The 23,480-nt window shown below is 43.7% G+C and overlaps 1 protein-coding gene across 1 annotated transcript; it reads right to left on the bottom strand.

Annotated features, from left to right (window-relative positions):
• Nucleotides 1–957: 957 nt before the first annotated feature.
• Nucleotides 958–21,794, bottom strand: OBSL1 (obscurin like cytoskeletal adaptor 1; the record flags this gene model as incomplete). The annotated part of the gene is made up of 13 exons (XM_081337533.1): nt 958–1,341; nt 1,774–2,043; nt 2,837–3,103; nt 4,846–4,950; nt 9,317–9,478; nt 11,668–11,821; nt 12,068–12,180; nt 13,392–13,658; nt 15,379–15,645; nt 16,227–16,496; nt 17,532–17,798; nt 19,628–19,903; nt 21,788–21,794. 13 exons carry the CDS (start codon nt 21,792–21,794, stop codon nt 1,334–1,336), a joined length of 2,433 nt encoding a protein of 810 aa, XP_081193659.1. The 3' UTR covers nt 958–1,333.
• Between the last annotated feature and the right edge of the window lie 1,686 nt (nt 21,795–23,480).

Here is a 23,480-nt window from a genome sequence, read left to right as displayed (position 1 = left end):
GAACACATGTACATAGTCTTGTGACAGTTATTTGTATTAATTTATTACTGACCAAGAGTTGGACTGGAGAGTTTTGTCAGATTCCAGAAATTGGATAGGGAAAAGGGAATAGAGTCTTAGGTCCAAACCATGTTTTCCTACCTAATCTCGTGAAACCAAGGGCGAACAGTGATAGAGGTGTTTCCCCTGCACTGCTGGAGAAAGTTAAGCAGCTCCCACATTTTCAGTTTGGACTTCCACTGTTGTCTCTGGGGCTAGGGCTTGCTCAATATCTCCAACTTTAAGGAAACTGAAAGGGCGGGGGGGGGGAGGATTCATCAGCCATTTTTTTTAGGGGAGACAGATAAGGATCCAGCAAGGCTTCTCTCCATTGAGAAACTGCATGTGTCTGTCACTGATCATCACTGTTGTCACGCCAGAAACTTTGCACTCTTGTTTGTTTTGTCTCTCTCTCTTTTTGTATATGTGCCAAACGCTGCCGGGCTGTGGCTGCGCAAGTAAAAAAAAAAAGCCTTTTAGGAGTTGCGTTTCCATTAATGAATGTGCTGCAAGCATCAAACTCGAACCAAGCTACTGTTACATATGGAGATAGGACTAGAGGTGAATTAAGGCTTAATTTGGAAGGAGAATGAAGTCAGTCCACATCTTGAAACAGTATTTTCAGCAGGTATATCTAAAGAGCAGTCCCGAAGTTCTGAAGTTTTCCTACTTTATTGGTAAAGGCATAACACACCCCAGACAATTGCTTTAAATTATCCATTTGTGTTTTTCCTCCAAAGGAAAAAAATTCTCTTTTTAAGTTCAGATCTTCTTTAAGGAATGGGATTTAGAAATACAAATACACGTAAAAGTATACTGCACCGTGGACATATTCTAAGCATACAGCCTTCTGTTCAGCCTGTTGCAGCTTTATATGAAGAACTTGGGAGAAGAGGAGAACGCAGTACATACCATGATTTCAATGCATCTGTGTGGGGAAGTGGCTTTATTGGGCGGAGAGAAGAAAATAAAGAGTAGTTGGCCATTCAGTTGGTCTGAATTAGACCCATTGAAGAATATATAAAGTTAAGAGGTAATACATTTCCTGGCCTTTGTTTTTCCCCCATTGATCCAGGACCAGCAGATCATTACATCAACCAAACGCAACATTTTTTTTTAAATCGGGACTTAAGAACATTTAATAAAGCAGAACGAGCTTCCCATGTCATGCAGAAGAGGAAGAAGACAAGATGACTTGTCTTTTTGTGTGTGATTATTCATACTACTGTCCAATTTGTTTCTTTGCCTTTCCAAGCTTATACTTGTCTCAGCTGGACTCAAGATTTTCCTGATGCTAGCACTCTGTCAAAAAAGAAGAAGAAAAAAAAGCAATGGTTCAGTCAAATCTGTCATGACTAGGGAACCATTCAACCACTTCCTTCCAAGGTATATTCCCAGGGACAGGAATGTAGAGTTACCCAGGTGTTGTTGAACTGTAATTCCCAGCAACCCTAGCTAGCATGGCCAGTGTTGAGGAATCCTAGGAACATTATCAAATTTAGAGATTGTCACTCTGAATTCAGTCTTTTATTGGGCCAAGTGCATAGCCCATTTCATCTTTGATCAGTATCCCAAGTAGGTCTACGGTGAGATGCAGGCTGTAGAAGATGTGATCCATTTCTCACATTATTTCCCAAAGCTCAGAGTAATCTTACAGCCAAGTTTATCACAGGGTCGTAAAAAGAGAATTTCACATATTCCCTGCACACATCCAAACACATCAGACATATTTACCTCGCACTGTGAGATGGGCTTTGGACCGGGCATTACCAATGGTAATCTTCACCATCCCACTCATGTTAGGACTAGTCCTGCAGAACCTCAGTTTATGGAGGTGTCCCATGCTCTCCATTTGCAGCTGCAAGCCAGGCTGCAGCTCCTCCCCATTGAGGCTCCACTGGGGAGTCAAGTCTGGAGGGGCAGATATTTCACATTCAAATTGAGCCTCGGAGGGAGCCATCACTTCCACGTTCTTCAGAGGTTGGACCACCTGGATTCCTTCAGCTGCAATAGCAGAGAACAGCAAAAATGTATAGACTCGGCAATCATTTTCTAAAGAACAAGGCTGAAGTAGACTAACAGATTACTGGGTAATTTGCTATGGATGAGCAAGAGTCGAGTTTTAAGTATCGGACAATAACAACAATAATGTGGCTCCCTCCATCATTTTAAAACTAGAATAACAAGGCAAAGGTGAAAAACTGAAGAAAGGATGATTACTGTTCTTGTATGAGAAGACAGTTCAGTCTAGGTATTAAAAGCAAACTCAGCTGAGCATATAACAAAAGATGCGCCCTCGTGTGAGGTTCTAAACCAGGCACTCTTTTGATGGCTGAGGCTGCACAGCTTGTTATTTTGGAGGACTGCAATGGAAAGAATAATGGCAGAAAGTAAACAACATCGTGCAAAAAAGGAGAGGATTTTTTTTGCATGCTTGGTGTGGTGGTGGAAATCTTCATACATTTATTTAAAGTTGTCAATCCTGTTTTAAGGCTTCTGCTACAATTGTCATCTATTTGCTCTCTCAAAAGTTGAGAAGTCATACCAAGTTTAGGGCAGTGTCAACAATATGTGACAGCAAAGTCAATAGGGCACCAGAGGTTGGCAAAGAGGGCTTTCTGCCATGCAGCTCCAGGTTGCCAACCCTTATTCTAATTTTAGCTCCACTTCTGCCTCTTTGGCATTCTCAGTCTGTTGCCGGCCAGCAACTCCTGCTAATCATTTCTCCATAGTATTGTCTTCTTTGGAATATACCATCTCTCCCCCCTGTTGTTCTTCACTGCACTCACACCCTTACCTTCCACCAGCAGGCGGGCTGTGGAATGATCATCCAGGGCATCACAGGTATACAGGCCTTCATCTGCAGGCTCCACACAGTGAATAACCAGAGTTCGGTAACAATCCAAATTGCAGATCTCATACTTAGGCCCAGCAAATATCTCTGTGTCACCCCGAAACCAGCGTACACGTCCCCGAGCCTGAGACACCGTACATTCCAGTGTGGCTTTGTGACGCACCAGTACAGTTTTATCCCGAAGTGGCTTCACAATACGAATTGGCAATGCTGTAAAAAGAGCAGGCCCAAAGGCTCTGGGAAGTTGGCTTTTCACCTCCTGACCTCTGGCCCATTTTTGCAAATTTAATAAAGGAGATATGGTTCCTTATAATAAATTCTGAATAACCTGCACACAAGGAGACATCCTGAGAATCTTAAGGCTTTTGTAAAAAGGAGAAAAAATGAATCATGCCATAAGCTCCACCCCTTTCATCATGATGCATCATAGCAACAGGACACTCTTTTTCTCATTTTGTTACATAAATATAATTAACAGAATAATAGAGTTGGAAAGGATCTTGGAGTTCTTCTAGTTCAATCCCCTTAATTCTTGACATGGTTCTAGGCTGCATTAACAGAGGGATAGAATCAAGATCACGTGAAGTGTTAATACCACTTTATAACGCCTTGGTAAGGCCACACTTGGAATACTGCATCCAGTTTTGGTCACCACGATGTAAAAAAGATGTTGAGACTCTAGAAAGAGTACAGAGAAGAGCAACAAAGATGATAAGGGGACTGGAGGCTAAAACATATAAGGAACGGTTGCTGGAATTGGGTATGTCTAGTCCAGGCATGTCAAACTGCCAGCCCACAGGCTGGATGCATCACGCTGAAACCACGCCCACCCAATTGCCAGCAATGGGGAAAAAGTCCCGATATGTCACGCAACGTCACATGATGTCGTGAGTTTGACATTCCTGGTCTAGTCTAATGAAAAGAAGGACAAGGGGTGACATGATAGCAGTGTTCCAATATCTCAGGGGTTGCCACAAAGAAGAAGGAGTCAAGCTATTCTCCAAAGCACCTGAAAGCAGGACAAGAAGCAACACATGGAAACTAACCAAAGAGAGAAGCAGCCTAGAACTAAGGAGAAGTTTTCTGACAGTTAGAACAATTGATCAGTGGAACAACCTGCCTCCAGAAGCTGTGAATGCTCCAACACTGGAAGTTTTTAAGAGGAGACTGGACAGCCATTTGTCTGAAATAGTATAGTGTTTCCTGCCTGAGCAGGGGTTGGACTAGAAGACCTCCAAGGCCCCTTCCAACTCTGTTATTCTGTTAATAATTCTTTATCCCTTAATAAGACAGTTATTATATTGTGGTGGGATAGAAATGGAAGAAATATGAGTAATTCTACCCTCCCGTGAAAACATTGCTGTGCACATAAATACGATTTCTAGACTTATCAAAACAAAGCAGATTATTGGAAACAGCAGTTTGCTACAAATGCACTTTCAATTTTTTCTTCTATGTTCACATATAGTCTTTCCCCAGCAGCCACACCAATCTTTACAGTTTCCCTGGTTGTGCTCACATGCACACAGATGCACAAGGCCTGGTCTACCTGCCTATAACCATAAAATCCCTGTCATTATGTAGTACTTGGAGATGCACAATCTGGGCTCTTCCTTCTCACAGACCTTCATTTTTAATGTGCCAGAAAGGAGAAATTGTTAACTATGAGATCAAGGAGCCAACATTTAAACTACACTTCGTTCCGACCATAGGAACAAAGGAAGCAAACTTTTGTTTCCGTCCTGCTCTGCTCATGGTTTTTTGAAGTGTGTGTCTTGTGGCATGCCCTGGAAAGGTCTCAAAGCAGATTGGGGCAAGTATAGTAGTAGTGCTCCCCTCCCTACAAAGAGACAGGCCTGCTCTCCCAGCACAAACTCCTTTGCTTGTTGAGCCCAACCCAATTCGCCCTAGGGCTAACGTCATCGGATCCAACAGAGAAGTAGCTTCCTTACCTTCTACTTCCAGCCTGGCTTCCGAAGTAGCTCTCTTGGCCACAAAACGGACCTGTCCTGTGTCCTCAGGGCGGGCAGAGGTCAAAAGCAGGAAGTGGCGGGTTCCTTGGGGTGATGGGGAGGAAAAAAGGAAAAAGGTTTCCTGCATTTTTAAGGAGAGACATGTGGGGGCTTATGAGGGGCCAGAGGGTGCCAGGATACTGGTGGCTGGAAGCAAGGGCTCTATCTTGCTCACGGAGGTAATGAAAGGTTTGTCCAGGTATACAAACACTGATGCATTTGTATTAATAAACAACAGCTGTTTCAAAGGATCACAGCACAGCCTTTGTTGTTTTTCCCCCAGCTGTTAAACCACACTTTTCAAATCCTGGGTGGGGGGGGAAATGCTCTCCTATTGAAATACTAGAAATGTAGGCTACAACCGCATGGATCAGTAGTGGTTGCCTATGATGCCATCCTATCTCCCCCCCCCCCCGCTAGATTGCTGTTTTGAAATCAAGGGACAGAGTAAGAACTGGTAGGAAGTCACCAAAGGGAGAGCTAGGTGTACGCTTAATCAGAAAGAAAAGAGAAGCGTTGTACATTGGGAGACGTGCTCCAAGCCAAGGCTGAAGATTAGCAGATGCTGCTTTTACTCCCCACCCCCACCCCCAATCAAGGTTACTTCCTAAACGAGAGCAGACATCCTTGCTGGATGTTTTTTGGCTGGAGGGCAGAGGCTTCCACCCCCATTGCCACTCCAAGGTCAACGCCTTAACCAGAGGCTGGAAAGAGAGTCTCCTGGATGGAAAGAAAGGCTTGTGTTATGTATGCAGGCACCTGCTTGCGTCGGACCCACCACACAATAGCTTGGTTTCCTTTGAATATCTCTTTCCATGAATCAGGGGGCAGCGGGGGGGGGGTCGGGGGGGGTAGCCATTATGATTATTGATAGGCCCAATGGGGGATAAAATGTTTTTGAAAGTAAAGTGTCTCTGTCATTCAGTAACCATCCACTCCATCTCTGTCCCCTTTCTTCAGTGTTAGATTATCACTCTCTTGGTTGAAACTGGATTTGAAATAGGACTTCCTTCTGCATCGTTTACTGTACAACCCAAGAAATCAGGCAGGGTCCCTTCTGTGACGTTGTCCCCCTTGCTTCTGCGGCCAGGCTGCCTCTTATCTGTTTTCTAGTCTGTGAATTTTCCTCCTGTCTTTCAAGGTCATTCCCACATACCACATTACAGAAGGAATCACAAGCTAAGAAGGGCCCAACATGATGTTTTTCATAGCAATCACAGTGGGTTCTTTAATCACAAAGTCTGCTTTGCATATAACAATTACAATGCAGGGGTTTGTTTTTGTTGTTGTTGTTGTTGTTGTTGTTGTTGTTGTTGTTGTTGTTTAGAATAAGGTCTGAACCCATTCTCAGGGAGAAATTATGCTTTATAAGAAATCATCGCATAAAATCAGGTTGCCCTGCTCATCCTGACTTGTTTTAACCATGCCTTGTTATTTAACCATATCTTTAATTTATTTCTCTTCCAATAATTAAAAAGAAAACTGGAAGCAGGGAAGTTTGTACCCCATTCATATGAGGCTTGAAGTTATGTGAATGGGCTGTACATTGATGTAATACCTCTGATAACCTGCCTTGAAGAGGCAGGAATCAAGCAAAAGGAGCATGCAAGCTTGCGGAGGTAGTGGTAAGCAAAATTATGTGTGGCAGCAAGCTGCTCATTCGTATCTTGATTTGTTATGCTACCCTGTTGTGCCCTGAGCAGTGTGCAAACATGGCCTTGTCATGGAGTCTTCCCAAAGTTGTTTTTCTTCATTTTGATTGACTTCACTGAAATGTGCAGAATTAATTTTTCGGAGCTTACCCTGAGGACTGAAAATAATAACTTTGGGTTTAATGCAGTGAGACTAATTTCAAGTTGGCTCTTTGATCTATCTTTTTTATTTCTTTATCTTCATTCTTTAAGCAGCCAAACTACCCTCCAAGGGATGAGAGCATAAGAAAAGCCACTCAGATATTTTCTCAGGCTCTTCCCTGTCCCCCAGTTTGCTTTCTCCTCAGATATTATCCCAGATATTTGGAAGTCTATTTTGTAAAAAAAAATGAGAATAGTACTTGGAGCACTCGGTTGTTCAGACTTTTAAGTATATTTTCTACCATTGTTACAATCTCAAATAGGAGGATGTGTTATTTGCTCAGCTGGCATTTTCCCCAATTTGTTTTTAATCCATGGGCAAATTGTCATCTGGCACATATCATAGCATGAGTACATTTTGCTAACCATTTTTAAGGGACATATCCTCATAACATTGTTTCTCTGTCAACCACAGCCTGTTGAAAGCATCCAGAGCTCCCTTTAGTTGATTCACTGTCATAGAAGTTTTTTCTCTTTCTGCCCCACACAAAAGTATCTGCCCAGTCTATGATGTGTCTGATAATGATACAGTTGCATCAGGATCTGTCCACCAATTGTTGGCCACTTAGGTTTCTAAAGACATGCCACCTCCCTGTTTGGTCATTATTGTGTACTGCTTTCTATGGGTATTTTGACTGGAGATGTGAAACCGACCGGACACCTGACTCACACAGCCATTTAGCTGTTGTTTCTGGCAAGGAAATATGTATTTCTTGGAAGAACAACAAATTGTTTTCTGTTATTCACTGATCAGCTCACCACCTTTCAGTGAACAAGGGTCTCTGCCACACCAAGCAAATGCCATTTTTCCAGGAAACTGGAAAAAGAGATATTAGTTTATTTATTTTATTTAAGTATAAGCTACATTTCAAAATTCTTGGCAGTTCATAGCAGTTATGAAACAACAACAAAACATCCATGGTGTATTTAAGTTAGAGTTATATTAATGCCAAAACACAAAACTCCCATTGTGCCACAATTAACCCCTGAATTAGCTTGGGCTTAACGAGCTTCCAGAAGGCTAATCATATGGGAGGCCATCCCAGAGAAGCAACACTGCCTGGCTTCAGCCTCTCTCACCTCCCAGAAATGAGCCACAACCAACAGTTTCATCTAGGAAAAATGCCTTAAATGGGTCAAATCCTGTGGGAAGAGACGGTTCCAAAAGTATCCCTGGTTGACAGAATGGGGGACAGGGTGAAGTAGGAAGATGATCTGTTGATCTACTTATAAGCTCCATCTTACCTGATAAATTAAAGGTTGTAATAATAGGTCTATCACTCTTCTGGAAGACCAATATTTTTATTTTTGTTTTATTTTGTTCTGTTTTCATTTTGTTTTCATAGGCAGATTCATTTCCTGCCCTTTCCTTGGGCACACAGATGCATTTATCCATACATACGTGAAACAACTGAGGGAATATCACACATTGTTGCCTTAGTCTTTGGGTACTGCTGAAACATTTACTTAGTATTCCATTCATTCAGAAGCGTGCATTATCGCCATGATACATTGGTCCTATTACAATAAGCAACTAACTTTAAGCTCCTTGTTTGTGGACAACATTCCATAATTCAAACCTTTTCACTTTGTCTAAACAACAAGTATAAAGTAGATTTTCTTTGATGTCTTCATTTCTCAATGCTACTGGAAAGCAAAAATATGATCTGCACATTTTATGCCTATAGAAAACCTAATCTATTACACCCATTCTCTTTATCTTAGTTCCATAGGTCCTTCCTTCCTTCCTTCCTTCCTTCCTTCCTTCCTTCCTTCCTTCCTTCCTTCCTTCCTTCCTTCCTTCCTTCCTTCCTTCCTTCCTTCCTATTGTTGTAGGTTAGAATAACCAAATCTTGAAAGCTATTTAAACTTAAACAAAATGAAGATGGGGTTATTTTGAGTCTCTTTCTCATACTTTCCTTTTTCCCAAAGGTGACTTGCCTTTTTATCTCCTTCATGGTTCATTGTTTCCTTTTGCTCCCTAAGGCCAGTCTCTACATTTTTTCACCCCTTCTTTCTTTCATCAGCTCATATTCTTTATAATTTATCTCTTTTATATTCCAAGTTGCGGCTACCATATCCATGATCTTCACTCACATAATCTTCATTGCACATCTTGATTTTTTTAGTTTTTACATACAGGTTTTAGTACAACAAAGAAGATGTTATCAGTCATAGTTGCACCCATACCCAGGGCTTTTTTTCTCATAGAACGCTCAGAACGGAGTTCCGGCACCTTTTTGGATGGAACCTGGTAGGGTAGGCAAGGTGGGTTGTATGACATGTGTGAGTTCCGGCACCTTTTTCTTTTACAAAAAAAGCACTGCCCATACCACACACAGTATTTCCTGCTAATGATAAGAATAGTATTGGCCCATTTGGGTCAGCGTGTCACAAGTGCAATCCAAGACCAGTTTAACTCCAGCTATGTTTATCCTATTCTGTACAAGCTAGGGTCTCATGTCATCTACTTTTTTTTTTAATCTATCTTCCCCCTTGTATTCTAATCAAGAAATCTCATATCCATTGCCATGGCAAGAATGAAAGGGTACGCTTACCTTCCTGCCGTATTTTCACAGTGCTGGTGACCTTGAGCCTCTCTCCATTGTGATACCATTCACCTTTCACCTCAGCTAGGGAGACCTCACATATGAAGACAGCATTCTCGTTCTCCCGCACACGGACATCCTCCAGCTCTCGCACAATCTGGACCTGACGTTCTATGGGGGTGAGAAAGCCCATGTAGTTAGAATTGAAAAGTTTTTTTTATAAAAAATGATGTTTGGACTCACGTGGGTTCCCTGAAAGTATTCAATTAAAACTCTACTCTTGATCGTGGTACTCCCCCAGTTGTCACTAGAACAACAGATGTCAACTTTGAAAAATATATCAAAAGTCATGATGAGAAACAAACGCATTTTCTAAGATTGTAAGAGCTACAACTGTAACCTAGTCACAAGAACATAGCAAGAAGTCGGCTGGATCAAGGAGAAAATCATAGGAGAGCATTTTACCCTCCTAGGACACCGGAATAAGAGTTCAAAGTGGCTGTTTTATGGTAAACTACAGTACACTGTTGCCAGTATTATTGGGTGAGAGGCTGAAAAATTCATGTTCATCAAAAGGTTACAGTCTATCTCAGAAGGTCTTATCAAGCACAATGGGTTTTTAACCCATTACAATTGCTGATTGATGAGGTACTTGTAGTCTGGCTCATGTAAGCTGCATCTGCATGCCCAGGCTTTTTCCATTCTTATTTCATCAAAATCCCACAAGAATGTTTAAATCCTCTATCAGTTTAACATCTGATGAAATGAACAAGGTAAAGGTAAAGGTTTCCCTGTCAGTCATGTCCAATTCTAAGGCAGGGCTTTTCAACCAGTGGCACAGGTACCATTGTGGTACATTGGCACCTGGCAGGTGGTACACAACCATCTTAGAAAAGTAGTACAGGAGGGGAATGAGCTGAAGCGGTGGCAGCACTGCACAAGCCTGAGCGAGAGATGGCTGGAGCTGCAGGGCTGTCAGGGCTCAGTGGAAGCCCAGGATCAGCGCTTCTTCGGGACTGTCAGGGCTCAGTGGAAGCGCCAGGATCAGCGCCAGACTCCAGCTGGAGCTCAATGCTGATCCTGGTACTTCTGAGCCCAGAAGAAGTGCCAATCAGCTGGAATGTTGCAGCATCTCCAGGGTCTTGTGATTTACATCAGGGCTTTTCAACCACTGGTACGGGTACCACCTGTGGTACATTGGCACCTAGAAGGTGGTACACAACCATCCTAGAAAAGTAGTGCAGGAGGGGAATGAGCTGAACCGGTGGCAGCACCGCACAAGCCTGAGCGAGAGATGGCTGGAGCTGCAGGGCTGTCAGGGCTCGGTGGGGGGAAAAATACTGTCAACCTTTCCCTGATTTTGGGCTAGTGTAGTCTAATATAGTTCTCCTGCTGAAGCAAGAGAAACATTCATCTACTGCAGACATGTCAAACACAAGGCCCGGGGGCCGGATCCGGCCCGCGAAGTGGTTTCATGTGGCCCGCGAAGCCATCCTGGAAACAGTGAGGGAACGGCCCCCGCTGCCTTGGCCCTGGCCCAGAGACCCTCCTTCTGCCAGAGACCCTCAGATCTGTCCCACTCCAGCCCAGGCCCCCATAGGCACCCTTGATGCGAACAATGTAGACCTGGCCATGCCCACCCAGTAGGCCATACGCACTTTAGCCACGCCCACCCAGTAGGCCATGCCCACCCTGGCCATACCCACCCGGCCCCCTGAGGGCAACCGCAATGCTGATGCGGCCCTCAATGAAATTGAGTTTGACACCCCTGATCTACTGTCTGCTTTTTGTAATGGCCAACCTGCTACTTTTAAGAAGCCCCAAGCAGGACCAGAGAAAAACAGCTCTCTAGCAACACTGATGTTCAGCAACAAGTATTCAGTTAGACTGCTGTCTCTGAGTGGAAATGTCCAAAATAGTCCTTATTTCATAGCCTGTTTCCAAGAATGGCCAAGCAGATGTTTCCAGGAAATAGTGCTTATTTTTATTGGTCATGAAGTTGTCCATTTCAGGCATATACGTGGAGGTGCTATCTAATGACTGGGCTAGTAACCATGTATTATGTATCTCTTCTAAAATCCACTTACCGGTAAATATCCATTGGCTCTTATTTCCCATCTAGCTTTCTGTATAAGCCTTGAAAGTCTAAAGAAGATTCTGACTCACTACAGTGCACTGGGCATTCGGTGTTCACCAGCCTGCTCCAGGCCACCAGAGGCAAAAATCAGGGAAGTGATAAAGCCAAAGGGGCCTTGCCTTCATCCAGAACATGATAGGTGAGGATGCTTTGTATGGGGTGCTCCATCCCAAGCCTTGCCCCCTTCATTTCTGCTCTCATACATAGCCCTAGCCATCCATACCAAAGACCCTCAGTTTGGCAGAAGCCCGGCAGTCACCAGCATCACATATATATTCGCCAACATCTTCAAGGCTGCAATGGTTGAGCTGCAGCAGGCGCCGACGTCCCACTGAATATATGCGGCAATTGGGGCTGACCTGGATCTCCTTGCCATCCTATGAGAATTAAAAACATAGAGAGAACAGGGCCTGTTTTAGATCTGAGAAAGGAAAGATGGAGAATAGACTAAGGGCAGCTCTCAGGTGTTCTGAGGACACAGACGGGAGTGAGGGAACATGGAGATCGTATTAATCAAGAATGTTCCCTTGAATAAATCAGGAGGACTTTTCAGGACAGCCCATTCTTGGGAGCTATAGAGAAGGTCAAGGAAGTGGGGACATTGATAGAGGTAATACTCTCACCTTGTACCACTTCACCTCAGCCAGGGGTCGGGAAAGTTCGCACTCAAAAGTTGCTGAGCCTGTCTCGGGAATTCCCAAGTCCTGGGGCAAGCGCAGCATTGTAACTGGTGGCTCTGCAAGGACAGAGATAAGCAGTAGCAATAGCACTTTGACTTATATACCGCTTCACAGAGCTTTACAGCCCCTCTAAGTGGTTTACAGAGTCAGCATATTACCCACAACTATCTGGGTCCTCATTTTACTGACCTCGGAAGGATGGAAGGCTGAGTCAACGTTGAGTTGGTTAGGATCAAACTGCCGGAACAGCTGGCAGTCGGCAGTCAGCAGAATTAGCCTGCATTACTGCATTCTAACCACTGTGCCACCACGGCTCTAAATACAGTTGCAAGTAGCTTGAAGATGCACAATTTTGGAGGCTAAAAAGATGAAATGTCTTCAAGAGACGGTACTTAGGCAAACCATACCAGTTTGCATCCCTTATCCTCAATTTGAAAGACACCATTTTATCTACAGTACCTGTCCTACTTCCCATGCCCAGTTTTCCCACACCGCTGTTGCTATCAATTGCTCTGCTCTGCAGGTACATTGAGTTTTGGACATTAACTCTGTTGGAAAATAGGATTAACCCAAAGAGTAACTAATCTAGTGTCCTGTTTCCTACAGTGGCCAGCTAGATGCCCTTCAGGACGTTACAATCTGGGCATGATCGCAGTGGCTTTCTCCTACACTATTTCCAGCACCAATATTGCCTTTCTGCAGTCCTCCCTCTGAGACAGTGCAAAATCAGGGACTAACTCAGGTGTGACATGTCTACCCAAAGATTGGACAGAAGGCCTGAAGGCCTGAAGGATTGAAACTTTGGTTCAGGCTGTGGCAGAGCTCTCAAGGCTTAAGCCTCTGACCTATGTCCTACTTCCCTTTCCTTGTCAGCCAACAACTGTGCTCAGCCCTTAGTATTTTTATCCTGACCCAGACATATGCATTCTGTTGTCCTCTTCCAAGGCTGACATATATCACATGTATACTCCCTTTGCTGACAACTCCTTTTCTTCTGTTGTTTATTTGTACTAGGCATATTTCACTTCTCTATATGCTATTACTTACATTACCATATATTATTCCTCCCTTTGTAACGCCTATAATATGACGTATGAATACCAGATGAATGTAACTGTATAAATGTATGTTGATTTGGACCTTTCAGGGTTCAGACTCTTTCATGCTAAGTGCAGTTTGAACCTGCGCAAATAAACTCTTTCCTACATTGAAGAGCTTGGCCTGGTCTTTGTCAATTTTTCCTACTTCACCTCCACTGGTCCAGTACCTCGGACTGTAAGGCGGGCACAGCTCCTCACAGTATCAGCAGTGAAGGCCACAGTTCCTGTGTCATCTAGTGTGAGCCTTTGCAGCGTCAGGCTGTGCACACAACCAGAGGCACTCATTTGGCAGGTGGAACTAGGCTTCACACGGATGCCATCACGTGTCCAGACCCCCAATACATTGGGGTGAGATAGCTCAAGTTCAAAGGTCACTGTCTCCTTTTCCAGTGTCTCCACATCCAATAGCGGTTTCTTCACTATCACCTTCCGGGCTGGAGAGGAAAAAAAGTCTGTGATAGATCCAGTGTTGTCATGAAAGGAGTTTATTTCCTCCTCACAAATCACATCAAGTTACCAGGAAATGTATATATCAGACATGTCAAACACAAGGCCCGGGGTCCGGATGCAGCCCATGAAGTGGTTTCATGTGGCCCGCAAAGCCATCCTGGAAACAGTGAGGGAACGGCCCCCTTTGCCTTGGCCCTGGCCCAGAGACCCTCCTCCTGCCAGAGACCCTCAGATCTGTCCCACTCCTGCCCAGGCCCCCATAGGCACCCTTGATGTGAACAATGTAGAGCTGGCCATGCCCACCCAGTAGGCCATACGCCCTCTAGCCACGCCCAGCCAGTAGGCCACGCCCACCCTGGCCATACCCACCCGGCCCCCTGAGGGCAACCGCAATGCTGATGCGGCCCTCAATGAAATTGAGTTTGACACCTCTGGTATATATGGTATTCAGACTCTAATTTTAGCAGATAAAGTATCATAGAATATTTCTCATGTGACTCTCACTAGCAAGAAAATGTTATGTTTCTCTGATCTACTTGGGCAGAATCCATACTCATACATTTATTGCTAACAGAGTGGAAGGGTTTGAACTGATTCAGCACATTTATCAGAATGAACTAGCTGAACTAGAATTCGAGATAATTCTTCCTCACAAGAAACTTGTCAATACTAGAGTAATCTTAATGAATCTCACAAAAGCTAAGTAGGGTTGGACATGGCTAATACTTAATGGGAGACCAAGAGGAAATTCCAGGACTCTGGGGTAAACTGGGATATTTTAAAAAAAAATCCCAGAAGGCGGCAATGGCAGCTCACTTCCATATTGTTGCCAAGCAAGCAATGTGGACATGTCACCATGAATCATGTTTAACTCAAGTGAACATTGTATATATATATAAAAAAGATAAACAAAGGGAACAGTCTTATGCAGTATCTTCTAATCCATTTGGCCACTAGGTATATAACTGCTAAAGCTCAGATTCCAAAAAGGCAAGGATAGGACAAAAGTGAGATTGCAGTAACTGAATTAAAAATTACTAGAGAAAAATAAGTATCTGTAAAATAATGTACTTTATTAAAAAAATAATTGATTTCTTATCTGCATATGCCAAGCTATTTTACTCATGCATAAATCACTCTTCCACCCAGAAATATATAAGTACACACATTCAAACACCTTTCCTTCTAGCATATTTAGGGAAGGGAAGGGAAGGGAAGGGAAGGGAAGGGAAGGGAAGGGAGTGAGAAGAACAGCTACATGCACTGGGAAGGAAAGGAAAAAAATGGATGGAAATGAAACAAGAATCAGAGGAACTGAATATGGAATGCATGAATGTTTTAGGGTTACAGAAAGGGTTAAATTCATTAGGCAGGCAGAGCTTCCCAAGCAACTGGTAATATTCAGCCAGTGGTGGGATTCAGCCAGTTTGCACCAGTTTGGTAGAACTGGTAGCTAACTTTTTGTTGCCCAGGCCCAGAATGGACTTCTGGAAGTGGCATCCACACAGAGAACCGCTTGTTCACATATTTGAATCCCACCACTCTATTCAGCTAATCGTTGTTAAAGGAATTCTCACATTCAACAGAGATGTCAGTGAAGCGGAAAAAAGACCCCTAAGATAAAAAGTTACACTGACCCTATATCAAGAATTTACAATGTACAACTATGAAAGAAAACAAGATCAGGATAGAAATGAGACCTACGTTCCACACTCAGTCTGGCTTGGGTGCGATCATGCAGGCTCTCACAGCGATAGGTGCCTCGGTCAGCAAGCTCAATGTGGTGGATGGTAAGAGCCCTTTTTGGCCCTTGTACCTCCATGGAGTATCTTGGATTCTGCTGGAGTAAGATGCCTTGCTTCATCCACTGCACCTCCGCACTCTCCACGCTCAGTTCCACTTCCAAGCGAACATCCTGCCCCTCCTCAGCCGTCAAATCACACAATGTCTGCACAAACAGCACCTGAGCCTCTGCAAAAATAATGCTTAAAGGTTGAATACTAGCTGATACGTCTCTAATCCAAATGCATTCCCAGGCCACGATCCCTCCCTCTTTACAGAGAGATAAGCCAGGATTCAAGGCTATTTCCCAAGGCCTGTGTCAATTTGGCATGTTTACAAACATAGAATTCAGAAGACTCAGAACCCCAGCTCTTATTTTATAAAAAGAACAAGTTCAGAGCCTGCAGGGCTATAGAGATAAAGTTTTGAAAATTTGACATGCTGTGCCTAGATAAATCTTCAAAGACGAAGGGAAGTCAAAGTAGAATTTCCAAAAGGGATTCTATTATCTTCCCTACATGGCTAAAGAAGCAGCATAAATTATGCAAACTAAGTAAGCAGAAATATTATTTTGAGTAAAGAATTTATATTTTCTTAGCGTGGAATTTGTAAGACAAGAAAGGACACAGCCCTGGCATTAGCTGATAACCCCTTTGAAACGCTAACTAATGAGAATTACTAATTAGTGTCACTAATGCATAGTAAGTAGTTCTGCCCAAGTATCTGCATTTATCAAAAAGCAACATACATGGTGTTGCCATTCCTCTTACCTTGCACACTGAGTCTGCCTGAACTTGACAGACCTTCCGCATGGACGGTGACTATGCCGGTGTCACTCAAGCGGCATTGTTGTATGGTGAGGGAGTGGCATAACCCATTCTTGGTTATGGTCAACCGCTCACTATTCACTACATCTTGTCCATTCAGCTGCCAATTCAACCTGACATCATCTGGACATATCACCACTTTGAAGGTGGCATCATCCCCTTCTAGCACTGTTAAATTGTGCAGCTCAGAAATTATCTCCACCAACCTAGGGACTGAGAAAAAGGTGCCATTTCAGATTAGATGGAGTTTGCTAACCTAGAACCAATCCAATAGAAGACCTCCAGAATACCACCCACATGGTATTACCATGGGATTCATCTCTTAGGACAGAGGTCTTCAAACTTGCCGCTTTAAGACTTGTGGACTTCAATTCCCAGCATGGCTTCCTGAGGAATTCTGGGAACTGAAGTCCACAAGTCTTAAAGTTGCCAAATTTGAAGAGCCCTGTCTTAGGACATCCAGATTTGCCTCTTTGTACTGAAGCTTAACTTCATTGCCCTTCATTCCTTCTATATTTCATCTCATTCATTGATTTTTGCATATTTGTGGACACCAGCTCTGCCCACTGAACAGATAGTCCTCAACTTACAAGAGTTCCTTTAGTGACTGTTCAAAGTTACAACAACAATGAAAAAAGTGACTTATGCCCCTTTTTCACACTTATGATCATTGCAGCATCCCTATGGGTCATGTGATCAGAATTCAGACGATTGGCAACTGACTCACATTTATGACGGTTGCAGTGTCCCTGAGTCATGTGATCACCTTTTGCAGACTTCTGACAAGCAAAGTCAAGGAGGAAGCCAGATTCACTTAACCATGTGAGTAACCTAACACCTGCAGTGATTCACTTAATAACTCTGGTAAGAAACGTCGTAAAATGGGGCAAAACTCACTTAACAATTGTCTCACTTAGCAACATAAATTTTGGGCTAATTGTGGTCATAGGTCAAGGACTACCTGTGTAGCGATGCACAGAGGATAAAAGAATTACCCTGTAGCCTGGGAAGCATGTACATGCTGTTATGAAACAAGAATTATTTAAATAATTTCCTAATTAAGGAAGACTATGGTCTTCCTCCATTTGATATAATCTGGATGTGTTCATACAATTTCTGCCTTCTTTTAATCAATGGGGCCAAAGGATGCTTTACATTAATGTGATGTTGTACCTAAACATACTAGAAGTTGAAACTAGACCTTTTCCATGCAAGGCATCTGCTCTCCAACTTCTCCAAAGGACTTACTTTGGACTGTGAGAATAGCCAAAGTACGGTCATCTTTGCTTTCACATGAATATTCGCCAGCATCTTCAGTCCTCACATTGCTGAGTGTCAAGGAACGCTCTCGTCCCTCTGCTCGGATCTCCAGGTGTTCATTGGGTTCCAGCTCCTGCCCATCTTTCAGCCATGTTACATCACCCTTGGTTTTGCATAATTCACACCAGAACAATACTGTGTCACCCTGCAGTGCTGTCACATCTGAGAGACCCCGAACAAACTTCACCAGCAGTTCTGAGGTAGGTAAAGAATAGTTTGATTAGGACAATCGGATCTTGGCAACTGGCAGAACCCAAGTCAAATTATTGGGAGTTTAGAGTAGACTGGAAATCTCCAATGCATCCCCAATATACCACAACTCACCACTTTTGCAGATTTTCACATTCCTAGTTTGCTCTCTTTCTAAACTATTAGACCCCATGACTACAGTTCACTCTGGCTCAAACATATCTACAGTAGAAAAAGCGTCCACAAAAAAGACAATCCTCGCTGCCTCTTCTCAAGGTCAGTTACTCCAAAGGCTATGGCTATATAAACCGAATAAATAAATAAACAAACAAACAAACAAACAAACAAACAAATAAATAAATAAATAAATATATTCCTCATAGGCTTAGACCCAGTGGTGGGATTCAGCCGGTTTGCACCACTTCAGCAAAACTGGTAGCTAATTTTTTGTTGCCCAGGCCCAGAATGGACTTCCAGAAGTGGCATCCACACAGAGAACCAGCTGTTCACATATCTGAATTGCACCACTGCTTAGACCTATTTATTTTGCCTGGCACAATGAAGTTTCAGGAAAGAGTATTTCTCTGCTTCTGCATCTTGGGATCTTTTTAATAAAAGATGACAACAAATACACCTGAGACGTAGAGATTCAAAGTGCATATTTGGCTACTAGCCAGAGTCAGGCTAACTGCATCAAACATAGATATCCAGAATTATTGGTCAGTTATTGGTGTACCTAGAAGAGAACTCTGAACTCAAAACAGAAACAACCTTACTGAATCAGACAGGGGTTTGTTTCACCCTGTATTATGTTTTCAACAGTGACCAGGCAGACGTATCCAAAGTCTCTCAGTAGACTGTAACAGTTTTCATACTGCTTGACCACAACCATATGCCAATCAGGAATATATTACCTCTACACACAAATGATCTATTTAGCACTCATAGCTAATAACTGCCAATAGTTCCCTTATTGCAAAAAAACAGGCTATTTTTTTAAAAAAGAAACAGCCACACATTTTTGCAGCAAGAACTACTGAAGAAATAATAGGAAACCCTCCCCTTTTCCCAACTGCTTGAGCAACACATGTGAGAGGTTGAGAAATTAGCCTTAAAGCTTCCATGCTGTAGACAAAGTTTGTTTCTTGTGTGATCACAAGGACCCCTCTTGTAAACAAAGCCAGTCAGTCTGATAGATTAGAAGATCTACAGTCTCCATGGTCAAGCAAGCTAAAGAGACAGAAGGTCCAGCTGGGGATACATAGGATCCTTCGTTTGACAGGCTCTTTTTGTGATTGTGTTGCTGGGAGAATTTTGACCAATATGGATCATCCCATGGCTGAATGTAACCAAAGGTTCTCTGCCTACAAAACCCTTGTTTTAATATAACAGAAAAACTCATTCCTTTTGGACTGTGGTCATCCATCTTGAGCAGGCTGTATTTTATTTATTAAGCTATTCCATAAGACAAAGATGCCAACCTGATGCCCTAGGGCAGAGGTAGGCAACCTTGGCTCTTTTATGACTCGTGGACTTCAACCCCTGGGAGTTGAAGTCCACGAGTCATAAAAGAGCCAAGGTTGCCTACCCCTGCCCTAGGGCATCAGGTGGTCCCTAAATAATTGGCCATGGCCTCTGAAAGCCTCCCAAACTGATAACCAAGAAGAAAAATTAAACTGAGTATAGATCCCATCTCCTGCTTTGTGGAGCAGGGCCTTTGGCACATTCCCAAAGACCAAATATGACCACAGTACCCAAGACCATTGCTATGGGCCGATATCTGATTGCTTCTTGAATTGCCAGGACAGTGAACAGCTTCTGCATGGATCTCTTACCTTTCACACTAAGCTCAAAATGCAGCCGGTCGTGAGAAGAATGGCAGATGTACTCTCCAGCATCAGCTTTGCCTACATTACTCAGTAAGAGACTGTGGACCCGTCCTTCTCTGCGCAGCTGGCAGTGCTCCCCTGCCACCAGGTTACCTCGGGGTCCTTCCCAGCTGACCACAGCTGACTCCTTGGAGACAATGGCTGAGAGCACTGCACTGCCCCCCTCCAGGACCAGCACCTTCTCTGGATGTTCTGATTTTGGCACAAACAGCACCGGGGTCTCTAGAGTAAGAAAAGGAGCAGAGAGACTTGAAGAAAGCAAGGAACACTTAGCTAGGCCTCTGATCCACACCCACCGTTGTGACCACAGAAGCTGCTACGTGGTCTCTTTCTCTCTCTCTATTCTCTCTTAACAGATGTCATTTGGGCATCATCAAAACTCTACCTTGTAGCTGGAGAGTAACTGGTTACTTTTTCGTGATTCATGAGAGTATTTCAGAAGTTAAAGATTCTTGGGTGGGGGGGAGAATTCACCAGAATATCCATACCACACATACTAATGACTCCTGCTAATCTCTGGTTTCTGAGATCAACAGGGCAATTCTAAGAAACAGATAGATGTCATACATGTCATCAGCACTAAATGGGGATGGGTAACATAAATTCACATGACCACTAAAAAAAAATATCACAGTTCAAAGCTCTTTATCATGGTCTCTGTGACTAATACATGGGCCAGACATAATAGCAACTTTATTATCTGGAGAAGGTAGTGGTTTACAGAAAAAAGCTCTCCCATATCTCCAGGAAGGAAATCAAGCAAGTTGGGTTGGATAAAGGCAGACAATTCTTCCCAAGTGTGGGCAAGGAAACGTGATTAAGAAAAGCTTCAGGGGCTGCTGTTGCTCTCCTAGAGAAAGCCCAGTTAGCAAGAAGGCACTGATACTTAACTAAACCATAACTGAGCCTTATGACAGCCATAATTCTTTTGGAAAGTTTCTGAGTGTGTAAACTTAAACTTTTCTGAGCCCCTGAAAGCACACAAAAGTGTTAAGTACTGGGATCTTTGAGGCATTGATGAGGCAAAAGTGAAAGTAACAACACACTTATTTGGTTAACACAGAAGCAGCCCTAACACCCACTTAACTTCTATTTATAGGACTGCTGATAGGCGGTGCCCAATGGAATTAAAGCAGTTATTCCCGCCCAAAACACAAGCTTACAATTCTGCAGACAGGGAGTCTAGACCAGGGGTAGGCAACCTCGGCTCTTTTATGACTCATGGACTTCAACTTCCAGAATTCCTGAATCAGCTGACTCAGAAATTCTGGGAGTTGAAGTCCATGAGTCTTAAAAGAGCCAAGGTTGCCTACCCCTGGTCAGACAGCATGCCTGGCTGAAGAATTCTGGGAGTTGAAGTCCACAAGTCATAAAAAGGCCAAGTTTGAAGACCCCTGACTTAATACTTACCTACCGCTTGATAGTGCTTTACAGCCCTCTCTAAGTGATTTACAGAGTCAGCATATAGCAAGTCTCTTGACAGGAGACAATGAAAAGCACAATCCTAACATCAGATCAACTAAAAATGGTTTAGACACCTTAGCTATGGGAAAGAGAAGAGACAAGGACAGCATCATGAGGATATGAAGAAAAATTAACAAATATCTTTGAACCGTAGTTTAGGGGGTAAATAGATATGTACAGGTAGTCCTTCATTAACAACCACAACCGGGAACAAAACTTCCATGTGTAAGTGGTGTATTCATTAAGTAAATTGCGTCTTGATTTTATGACCTTTTTTACCCTGGTCATTAAGCAAATCCAGCTTCCCCCTATTGATTTTGCTTCTTAGAAGCCACCTGGGAAGGATGCAAATGGCGATCACATGACCCTGGGGCACTGCAATCATCGCAAATAGACGCTGGTTGCCAAGCACCCAAATTTTGATCCTGGGACTGTAAGGACACTGCGACAGTGAGGACCAGTGTAAGCCACTTTTTCAGCATCATCATAACTGTAAATGGTCATTAATGTTGTAGGTTGAGGACTAACCTATACTTTGTCAGTCATCTGTATAAGCCATCAGGTAGCTATTATTGCACTACTACTGTCAGCAGGGTTGATGATGAAAGATAATTAATTAATTAATTAATTAAATTTGTTTACTGCCCATCTTGCTGCAAGGCAATTCTGGGTGGTTTACAATGTTCAAGCAGTAAAACCATGAATGCATATCTCTCTAATAACAATAAAAATACAAATTATGATTAAAAGGTGGGAGGGAGCAGAATTTGTGTGTGTGTGTGTGTGTGCGGGGGTGATGTGGGCTTTTCCATTGGTCTATCAACCACCTCCAGTGTGATACCTCCTCATTTGGGCCCCAGGCCAACTGGCAGAGCCAGGTCTTCAGGCCCATCAGGAAGGTCGGCCGGGTGGGGGGAGAACAGATCTCACCCTGAGAGGCAAGATGTTCTAAAGCAGGGGACCCCAACCCCTGGTCTGCGGACCAGTGCCAGGCCATGGAAATGGTGGGTGAGCATGCGTAGAAAGCTGTATTTGTTAAAGTGGTGCACATGCACAAAACTATCCCCTCTACCCCACCACCACCAACACCACCGTCACCTCTGCTGGTCCGCCGAGTTGGAAAGATTGGAATCCGCTGTTCTAACAGGTACAAACTGTAGCAGAGAAGGCTTTTCTATTGGACTCCAATGGTCAGAATTCCTTGACCAATAGGGTCTGCAGCATGCCTCCTCTGCCAGCATGGGTGAGGTGGTCCTGTTCCATTGGGCCAGGGGTAGGCAACCTTGGCTCTGTTATGACTCATGGACTTCAAATCCCAGAATTCCTGAGCCTGCATTGGGCTAAGACTGTTCCTCAAGTAACCTGGACCCATGCCATGCAGGGCTTTATAGATATTAACCCACACTTTGAATTGCATCCAAAATCAAACTGGCAGCCAGTGCAGCTCGCAGGACAGCGGTGTAAAATGGCTTCTCTATGACACTTTATAAATTCCGAAATGAGGAGACCATTGAACCAATAACTTCTTGCTCAACTTCTCAGACTTAGCCACTGCTCTACACCAGTTTGTCCCCCATAAACTACATTTTTGTGCCTCCCTGTGCTTTCCACCCTCTCCCTGGTGTTTCATTTTGTTCCTCTTGAACCTCTCTCACCTGCTACTTCTACGGCAGTCACCCTCCGGTCTGTGCCTGCATCACACACATAAGAGCCGGAATCCCCTGGGTTGACACTACGGATGATGAGTTGCTGGTGCCTTCCACTGGCCTCTATGTGAATGCGCTTGCCCGCTCCTAGCTCCTTGCCATTCTGGAGCCATCGCACAGCAGCTGTAGGTGAAGACGTCTCGCAAGTCAAGATTAAATCTTCTCCAGTTGCCAAGGAGTGATGCTCTGGCATCCCTGCATTTCCCACGATGGAGATGGGAGGCTCTTGGAAAGCAAGAAAAAGAAAACACTGTCATAAAACAGGGCCCAGACAGCATTTGGCAGCCAGCTGAATGAGACAAGCTGCCTCCTGCCAGTCTTCACAAAGTATGAGTGTCCTGTAGCTGACCAGACAAGTGGGCGTGCTCTTGAAAGTCATTTATTTCAGGGTCTAAAAATATGTAGCTTGCTTGCCTTAGTTCCCCACCCAAGCTAAACCCAAGTTTTAGCATCAGAGTCTTTTAAATGGACTTGTTGTTGTTAGCTGCGAAGTCGTGTCCGACCCATCGCGACCCTATGGACAACAATCCTCCAGGCCTTCCTGTCCTCTACCATCTTCTGGAGTCCATTTAAGCTCACGCCTACTGCTTCAGTGACTCCATCCAGCCACCTCATTCTCTGTCGTCCCC

The sequence above is a fragment of the Vipera berus genome (assembly GCF_964194415.1).
Source record: "Vipera berus genome assembly, chromosome: 1".
Classification (NCBI taxonomy): Eukaryota; Metazoa; Chordata; class Lepidosauria; order Squamata; family Viperidae; genus Vipera; species Vipera berus.
The sequence above is the reverse complement of the archived record's forward strand: the minus strand, read 5'-3'. Positions and strand labels throughout refer to the sequence as shown.